The following is a 10,000-nucleotide window of genomic DNA, read 5'->3' as shown; positions in this document are numbered from 1 at the left end:
GAGGGAAAAGCCTTGGGAACAAGGTTGATTTCCAAGCCTTCTTCATTATCCAAGATGGTGGCCATGTCAAATTCCCCACCCTGGGAATATGTCGCACGATCAAAACCCCCACTCTGGGGACAGACCTCACAGTCAAAACAAGAAAATGTATGTTTTCGTTTTATTGCAACAATTTTAATATCGATAACAGCCATAACCATATCCCTTTAGGTAATGTTGAGAAAGCTTGTACGTCTTCTGCTTAGGTTGAGCTTCTAGTTCGAGCTCGAGGTTTGCGCAAAACCACTGGGAATTATTTCTGTTCGCCTGAAAGACCCAATAAATGTCGGTCAAAACAGTAAACTGCATAAAAGACGAAAAAGATTCTGGACATTTAGCCTTTACTTGTGCGATCAAAAATGCCTCTTTCCTCAGTGCCTAAATTCGGAAACTGCATCAGATACCATGTCTCTGAACCATCCCCTTTAACTTGCCTGAAAGCCGAACTGATTATAAAAAAGGATAAATGAATTTCATATTATATTTAGTCATTTGATGGGGCACTGCAAACCGGCTAGTAGATATTTCTTTTCGGTCGAAACCATCTGTAACTCAAAGCTCAATAATGTACCTCACATATTTCGGACATAATAAGGAAAAGAAACGTTTATTTAGTGTCCCAATCAAGGAAAACATACTTTCACCCACACACCCCTCCCCAATAATTAACCCAATCACGCAATTTTCGTTGAAGCACATTGAGCTAAGAAAAAATTTACACACTGATTTCGTAATTACCGGAATCTCTTGTCAAATTATCAATGTATAAGGAAGTTTACTTTTCGTCTTGTCTTGTTTTTATCACCAATTTGCTCTAAATACACAATATATGCGTTGCTAAGGTAGGATTTCAAGAAGGGGGCTCCATTTAATTGCTGATTTAGAATGTAAGATGGCTTCGAGTTCCTTCAAAATTCGCAAACAAGCGTCTTATAGAGAGAAGCTCGCCGAAGAAATGGACTGTATGTTTAGCGTCAATCGCGGGCCATTGACACCGCGCAAACGAGACGCTTCACAGTTTGAGGAATGTCGACGCAGAGCGCAAGTTCAAGGAATGAAGAAAGCTTTCCGTACGTTGTCATTCCGTTCAGAACCGACTATCGGAGAAGAACACCTGAGAAGATCAGCAAAATGCGCTGCTGAAGCACCAAGCACAAGGGGCGACCTTGTTGTGGAAAAGAAATACGAAGATTTGATTCACGACTTCGTGCCTGATTGCTTTGAGCACATCCAGAATTTCCATCATTACCGAAGCGATCTCGCAAGTATAAACTCCGGCTTCAAGGTGATATATCTAAGAGGCAGTGAAAGGACAGCAAATAGCGAGAATGAGCTTAGAAAGGTATATAAACAATATGTCAAATGTGTAAACCCGAATTCTTCTTTGAAAGGTCTTTTGTAAAGGGTCCGTGGGAATACTATGCAACCAGAAAAAATAGAAAACACGAATGAGGTTGCCAAGGATACTTTAACTTTGTCTCAAAAATGCGGATACGAGGGCATCGAAAAGTGTGACAGGAGACTTGAAGCAAGCACGAGATATTCTAATCTTGAGATTTTAGGGGAAGATACCTGGCGAAGCTGCACAGATTCCAATGAATCGAGTTCGAGAAATAAACAGAAACAGCGATTACCGAGTCCGAGTGATGGCAGCGAGGATGATGCAACAAGTGACATTGAAGACCCACGTGGCAGGCTCGAAAAGGCGGCTGGGAAGTCCATGCCGAGCCAGCCGAGTTTTCAAAGTATTGACAGCAATTTTGCTGGTACAAAACCTCCGGTCACTACCCCCAACAGAATGTCCAGAGGATCGTCCGTACGAACGCTTGTTTATGAAAACCGCAAAGGCGATAAAAGTGTTAACCTCAATGGAACATCGTTTAGGCTAGAACCCTCAGCGTGGCAAGCAGAACAGAATCACTGTCCCCACGGCCTTGCACCATTTCATTCACGTTTCCCACATCTTAAAGCGAGTTCTCTTCCTTCCAGCCCCACGAGACAAAGATGGAGTGAAACGGCAACTCCTCCTTGGCAACAATACAGAGTTCTCTGCGATGCATTTCGACCAAACAACTCGCCCCAGAGCGTCGTGTGCCGGAAACGTTATCCCAATGGGTATAAAAGACCAAAGTTTGCGTCCACCACAGAGCTTGAGTACTATATTCATGTTGTATCCGAAGCGTATGTGTGAATAAACTTGGTTAAACTTGGAACGAAGAAAATTCTGTACTGTGTTTGCCGGAATGGCTATAGCAATTTAAAAGCGCATTTCTTAGTGAATCCAGGAGGATGACAATGGAAATAGCAGCTCTTGGTTCAGACGCATATTTGTGTAAACCATGATACAGTTTAAACGTTACCCTAATTAGGTTTTGTGTCTGAGTTACAGAAAGACCTTTCTATATAAGTCGAGATTTACTCATTTCAATTCGCAGACTTGCAAACAACGGGAAAGAATGTACAAAAGTTAACGTTTAATGCGCATATGCAAAGACGGTATGTTGCTCAGGAAATGCTTTTGTTCCAGTTGCACTCGCGTCACATAGCCTGTTGCAAATCATACGGCCTGTGTAAAACCATGCTGGACGTCAGGCAATTTACTTGTTAATACAGACGCTATTTAAGATGGTAACTTTTTGGCATCCTCTGCGATTATCGTTGATGTAGGATCTACGGTCATCTGCGATCGCCTGCAATCACAAGAAAACTGTGAAAATACCACGAAAGGATTTTGTTGCGCAATAATTAAACAGCTTTCAACATCTGCATAAATAAAGAAACCTCTGCGAATGAAAAAGTTTTTATTGCTAAAATTGCTTTCGTAACTGCGAGGATCATAGCTTCACTTGATTTCATATCCGCAGTTCAATATACGACTCATTTCATATATCATTTCATTCGTTGATTCATTCATCACGTGAACTTTAGAACCCACAAATGACCAGCTCCCAACTTCAGTGGCTTCAGAGCTCAGTTGGTTAGAGGGTCGCTCCGGTATCGCGAGGTCACGGGTTCAAACCTGTTGACGTCTTCTCTTCGCTATTCCTAAAATTCAACTGAAAGTTGCGTCCATAACTGCGAGGGTCATAGCTACACTTGAAGAAATCTCTATAGGCCACTTGGGATAATACAATGATACATTTTGTTTGTCCCCCCAAGTTTTACATAAGCATTGTTTTTCGTTTTCTATTGGGACAAATGTAAGTCCCAAGAGAAACTGGAAACAATGCTTATGCAAAATCTTGCGGGACAAACAAAAAGTATTGTGGTATTTTCTGAAGTGGCCTATGGAAGGCCAACCTATATGCTTGAGAAATGACTTATGGCAACAGCAAAATGGAATCTCCTCTCATACACCCCAACAAAGGAGTTGATCATCAACATTAGTGGTTTATGCCTAACTGATCAAAAACGAAAACAAAAATGTAATGAGCGTATCGTAGTTTTATGTATTTAATTGTGTGCAAATTAGATAAGAGTACTAGTGTTCTTCTCGCATGGGTGGGCTCTCAAGTACAGTCACAAATGATTCTATTTTTTAGAATACCCGTTCCCGCGAAAATTTGTTGTCATTTCCCTGAAAAAAACATGGCAAAAGCAGTCACGCTTCTCCTGATTGGTTAAAGTGGCGTCCCTTTGTTTGTTTTTGCGCATAAAGTGTATCTAAAAATAAGCCCACTTGTGACTATGATGGGGCAAGACCGTATATTGATAGAGAAAGACTCTTACCGAATTCATTTTTGTTGTGTGCTCTCAAGGAAAACGGCTTATCTACCGTAATTCGGAAAGTCGTTAAGTTAATTAAGACATAACATAGATATTTGATATGCATAAAGATTTATAGATAGTAAGAAATGAGTTATTATGGATCAAAGAATGTATCCAGAAGGAAGACAAGCTTACCGGACGTTGAGTTGCGTTCAAATGGGCTTTCATTGACCGAATGCATAAATGGTGGCCAAAAATGTCTTTTGTTTATGTGCTAATGAGACTCACTAGCCTCGCTCTCAAGCAACCTTTCTTTTCTTTGCCAGTATAACGCATGGCTGTGTATTTGTCATAGAGTTTCCCACCTGACCGTGGCAGATCCGTTCTGGGTTCTCGAAAGTCCCCAAAAATTTTCGGGCCCGAAAAGCCATTTGTGAAACCGGTCAGTGTAAAACGCAGACTGCATACTGTAGACCAGGGGTAAAATGCAGACTGAGGTTATAACGTAACCGTTGAAAAAGCCCAAACCCCTTAGAATTGCTAACATTAGGCCTAATTAGGACTAAAACAATATTTAGGCTTAACTGTTAGCATTTCTAATTGGTTTGGGCTTTTCAACAGTTAAATTATAACCTCAGTCTGCATTTTACCCCCGGTCTGCAGTCTGCAGTCTGCGTTTTACACTGACCGTTTGTGAAACTGCTAACCACTTGTTTTGGAAAGCCGATCTTTTAACACGTGTTTAAGCCAATTAAAAGAAACATGTCTGTAAAGTTTGACGACTTAAATCCTCTCTGTTCTTGAGATACAGAAGACATTGTGACACCCGAAAATGGCCCGTAAAGTTTCGGGACTTTCGAGGAACGGGCCGTGGTCACAACCACTTTCGATTTGCTGTTGCCTCTGTTTATCAAAGCAAAGCAATGTTAATTGTGTCTTTGAAAAACCACTCCTTTGTAGGAAAGATGCTTTTTGTCTTTGGCCAACGAACCTTGATTAGAAATCGAACGCAAACTGCGGTGACAAACATGAGGCTAAACAAGCCTCACAACTGAAATAAATTTTTAGGGACTTGACGTCGTTTCGTATGTCTCATCATACATCTTCAGAAGTAACGGTTACCGTTAGCTAAAAGTTTTGAAATATATAACAGTAATTTGAGTAGCTTATGAGGTAATATTGATAGTAACAAAAGGAGGTAATACAATACTCTACGAAGATAAACAAGAAACAATGAAAACGAAAGAGAATATATATCCCAATAAAGATACAACTTTTCGCTGCTAACGTATTCATTTCGTGATCTTCCGCCATCCTTAAGTGAATACTCTGGCAGCGAAAAGCTATATCTTTATTAATAAGTTTTACATGTGTCTTAGGTATATGCATTTCAGGTATGCGCTTGTTTAGCCTTGTTTCAGTAATTATAATAGGATTTGAAGCGCCTGTAATACGGTCCTTGAAGACTTATATTTTGAATTGGGACTGAAATGACTCTAAGTGAAATGATTAATATATACGACGCTGAGAGCGCGATTTCTCAATCATTCATTCACCTGTACTATGAACTCGTAACAGACCAGCTCCCATATTCCTTGTTTGCTCAGATCACGTTTACTGTAAAGCAGTGCAGCACAAACGCATGAATTTTTTTCAGGCTTCTTTAGCAACTGCTTAAGTTACTGTCAAGTGTTGTGGTTTGTCTCATTTAGAGCTATCGGTTGTGTAAACACAAAGACTCGCTATACAAGGCGTGGTGCCCTAGGCACACGCAGATGCCGTGGACGCATACAGTATAAAGCTCTACGATACTGAATTAGAGCAATAAAAAGCCGCTAACTGCAACTGGAATGAGTCCGTTATATGTTATGAGATGTTATCTGTCGTTTCTTTTTTTTTTTTAATCTCCCTTTCCTTTTTCTCGCGCTGGAAATATCTTTTAGGGGTTTCGTCTCTTTCTTACTGTTTGCAGAGTTCATATAGCTGGACTCCAGTAGGACTAGTTAAGAAACTCTGGAAACTACAAAAGCGCGGAAAGTGAGGCAACGCCTCATGCTAACTTGACAGTGACCACGCACAATATTTTGTCCTCAGTTCACAACAGAGTTTTCACAGAATAAATTAATCGACAGTTTATGACTGGTTGTCTTTTAGAAAAAGGCTGTGGTTTATGCATGAATGGTAAGGGCCAAAACAGCGAACAAAAACATGAAACAAAGAAACTCGTCGAGTTTCATAACCATCTTCACACATTAACTAAGCTGTTTATTGATCGCCATCTTGGATAATCAGTTGTGCTTTAATGTGAATTCGAACAAAAGCAAATCGTGAAGCAACTGACCCTTTTATGATACGTCTTCGTGTTTACTAACTTCTTTAAAAGATAACCACTGCAAATGAACCCATGTGCAGCACAAAAGTTTCTAGATTTTATTTTTCTTCCCGGATCGATGAAATGCTAAAAATTTAACAAAGAAACCGTGGTTGTAGATGTTAATAATTATGTCCTATTTTTCATCAAAGTTCTTATTTGCCTGTCAAATACAAACATTTTAATTTTTTGGCTACCAAATAAAAGCTTTTTCAAATTATGGGCTTTTTAAAATTGTCTTAAAAAATTGAAGCCATTAAAAGCAGGGCTTCCTAGACAAATTTCAGTCTATAGCTTCTTATATCGGCGAGATTAATTGTTAGATGCAAAAATTTTCTCTAATATAGCCCAGGCGTTTGTCAGTAATTAACCAAAAGATATTTCAGAGAATATCAATTTTTAAAAGCGTCATTCAAAAAACAAATATGGTGACTCGCTACTTTAACTTGGTTGGTTCAGTTGGAACTTCTTACGTAGCGTTATTACGAGAAAATGTTCCTCAGTATGACCTAGCTTCACACTTATTCGGTTTTCGTAGAAAGGTCCAGTGGGTAGCCGTCCTGCAAAAAGGCCGGTGGAAAGAAAGAAAAATATTGCAAACATTAGTAAAGCTCTGAGATGCCAAGGCTCTTCACTAGAAATCTGGTTAACTGGGTGCAAGAGTTGAATCATTCGCTTTTCTGGTTTCGATTCCAAGGAAGGAAGATAAAATATTATGCCTTAACTGACCACTCCCCATGCATCGGCGCTTTCCATGGACAATGAAACTAATATTAAAGATACAGTAGCTTCAAGTTTGGCTGGTAGTCACACAGTATGGGACTTAAACTAGAGTTGTCCTCAGTGAGCTCAAGAGAAGGGCCCTAAATACTCGGCCATGTTAACTCCACATAATCACCTCTATAGAGTTTGGAAGGACGTTTACTTTTGGCCTCTGCTTATAGCTCTGTGAGCCTGAGTATGGCTCACTGGCTAGCATATCCACAGGCTGCGAAGTAGGAAGACGGAAAATTAGCTTTATCACACTTCCAACCCGTCAGCCTACAAGGAAGAAGAAGGCTTAAATAGTTAGTTAAAGATATTCAGATATTTATTATGGCTCAATCATTATGGCAAGCTTGTTTTCCTCACCGTTTTTAGACGACGGTGTTATTTTCCGAAATTTCACAAGAAAAGCGTCTTTTCGTTGCCATTTCTTCGAGAAAACTTCAGCGATTACCTTCGTAATGGCTTTAACTCTCCACACACAGACCAAAGGATTGAGGGAAGAATTGAAAAATGCCGCTGTTTCAGACCAGCTGTAAAAATTGTAACTGTCAATGTTGCCGAAGACAAATTGATGGCTAAGGGTGACAGCTAGAACAGGAACATTAAACAGTACATAAACTGCCACGATGGACGCAACATTTATTGCCAGCTTGATTTGCATTTGTCGCATTGCGGACGTGGACGTGGGGTGGTGTTTTTTAATTTGTCTTTGGTGGCGAATGACTGTTTTCAGGATTGTGATTTGGATGATAACAGCAGTTACGAGGAAAGAGGAACACATTACAAGATGAATACCTCGAAAAACGTCATTCTGCGCCCATTGCAAAAATGTGAACAGTATGTTTATCAACCAAATGAACAAAGCCGTTTTCAAAACTTGCCGAGGACGGACAATTGCAGAGTACCTTAGGTGATATTCTAAGGCTATGAGTCTTCCACAGCTTACAGCACACAATGTCGTGAATGACACTCCGTAGTAAACGTAAAATCCCGACGAGTAAAGCATTCTCACCGAGCAGGGAACGAAGCCGTGCGCGTTTTCGAGCAGTCTGTAGGCCACATAGCTCGGTTGAACTAGGATGCCAACCTGGAGGTCCGAGATCGCCAGGCAAGCAAGAAAGATATTGCAAGGTGATTGAAGGGATTTCCTTGTCAAAATGATCAATACTATGAGCAGATTCGCCATGACAGCGAAAGGCGACAACACGGCATTTAAGACACCTGTTACGAGATTAGTTTCGGTTCGTTGATGGAATACGTCGAATTTAGCATCTGGGAGATGGAAGCACTGACCGTCATCACCTGGTCCATGATTCGCTGGCGAAGTTGTGATGCTCAAATTGTGGGAAAGAACGGTAGTAGAAGACTTCATTTTCCACGGTATCTCGAAACTTGTGCTTCTCCTACAGTAACTTTGAACATAATGAACCGGAGGCGTATGATCAAGTATTGAAATACCACTTTCGCCTCTTTCTTAAACACTTCAATACTGAAAGTAATTACTAATGGAATATGTCCGTAAAAACGTCAATAATGCGTTTGTTGATAGTAGCCTATATGTCATGTAATTTGAAAATGTATTTCAAACAGGACAGACATGATGGAGCAGAACTAACTAAGAATCTGCAGCTGATCGAGCAATCTATGAGTTTTTTTTTTAACTGAAAAAGGAAATTATGCAAATCACTGTATTTTATCGGTAATGATGTCGCGAGGAATTCAATTTATAATGCGATATGTATAATTCGGATTTTCTACCACTGAACTAAAGGAGGCTCGTGGGACATTTGAAAACGAGACGTCGAAAGATGACAACGTCGTAATTGTAAAAAAGAAAAGTGTTGAATTCTTAAGCTGCTTGATTGTGAAATTAGGGACTTTAAGATCTACGACGGAGACGGCGATGCAATCTTTCCTTTCGTAAACAAGAGAGACTTAAGACAATTTTCACTATTAAAAGGGCACTGTCATGAGCTGCGCATGCTTGAGTGTGTTTGCTCTCAAGCCCACGGAAAATTCTAGCCGCCATCATGGATTCACGCGTGAGTCACGTATATTCGCCAGAGTTTGTCCTTTGTCCACCGTGGCCCTCCCCAGTGGACACCATTTTGATTTTGTCGATTCAACTTCAAAAAAGTTCACCTAACACTTTTCAAGTTTTCACAAGGCGCTTGCTCACCCGCTTCTCGTGACAGTTTCCCTTTAATTTTGTCGTTTGCTAATGAGTAAAAAAATATTTAACCTAGGACTAGATTAGCCTATTAACCTATGTCACTTAGAATTAAAAAAAAAATGCGAAAAAACCCTTAAAAAAATATATAAAAAATTTGAAGAAAATTTGAAAAAGTGGATGGAACGATGTCGAACTCGGTTCAATGGCATAAGCACAATGAACTTAACCTCTGCATTACCGAAACAACACCTTTAAACTGGCAATTTTAAAGTATTTAAATGAAGCCTCTCCTAACAATTCACTTAAAGCTAACCGAATTAAAAGGCTTGGTTACTAAGAATAGCATGGACCGTCAAAAATGGCATCTCTTGTTTACGAAAGGGAAATTAGCGACGACGACAAAAACGTCACCTCAAAATAGAACTTTTCATTATCGTAAGTCTTCTGCCATTGTTCCATCTCGTTCACGTCTCACAATGTGGGCGAAGTATCCTAAAAATAAATTGGTATGAGCGGGTTAGGAGCAAAAATTGAGAATAAATGGTTTGCCGTTGTACGCTAAAGGTGGCGTCAAAACCTCAAATTTGATGATTTCGCGTCTTTGCTGTGAAGAGAACCGCAAAACTATGCGCTAAAATGCGTGCGGCACGTCAACCCAGTATCAAGCTAATTCACCTCAAGGTATGCTACGCTGAGCAGAGTTGAGAAAGGCCACGGTTTCAGATCAATTTTTGTAGAGTGTAGGCATCTATCATGATGTCTATTTAGATGATCTGATTGAAAGTAGTAGAACTGGTGTGTTAAATCCCAGGTAGGCCGCTACAATGAGATCAATGTTTGCGGAAAAGTTACTCTGCTAACGATTGAGTTGTGTGGATGCTGCATGATGAGAAACGATCAGTGAGTTAACATTCACAACTGTCTTGGAACCAAAAGAATTA

The 10,000-nt window shown here is 40.1% G+C and overlaps 2 protein-coding genes across 2 annotated transcripts in view; both read right to left on the bottom strand.

Annotated features, from left to right (window-relative positions):
• Positions 1–10,000, bottom strand: part of LOC138000295 (tyrosine-protein kinase receptor torso-like) — a 355,698-nt gene that overhangs the window by 266,188 nt on the left and 79,510 nt on the right. The gene's annotated exons all lie outside the window — the stretch shown is intronic.
• On the bottom strand, positions 7,212–8,407 carry LOC137973893 (melanocyte-stimulating hormone receptor-like). Its single transcript, XM_068820789.1, has one exon. It carries the CDS (start codon positions 8,256–8,258, stop codon positions 7,212–7,214), a length of 1,047 nt encoding a protein of 348 aa, XP_068676890.1. The 5' UTR covers positions 8,259–8,407.

This window comes from Montipora foliosa, chromosome 1 (genome assembly GCF_036669935.1).
Source record: "Montipora foliosa isolate CH-2021 chromosome 1, ASM3666993v2, whole genome shotgun sequence".
Classification (NCBI taxonomy): Eukaryota; Metazoa; Cnidaria; class Anthozoa; order Scleractinia; family Acroporidae; genus Montipora; species Montipora foliosa.
The sequence above is the reverse complement of the archived record's forward strand: the minus strand, read 5'-3'. Positions and strand labels throughout refer to the sequence as shown.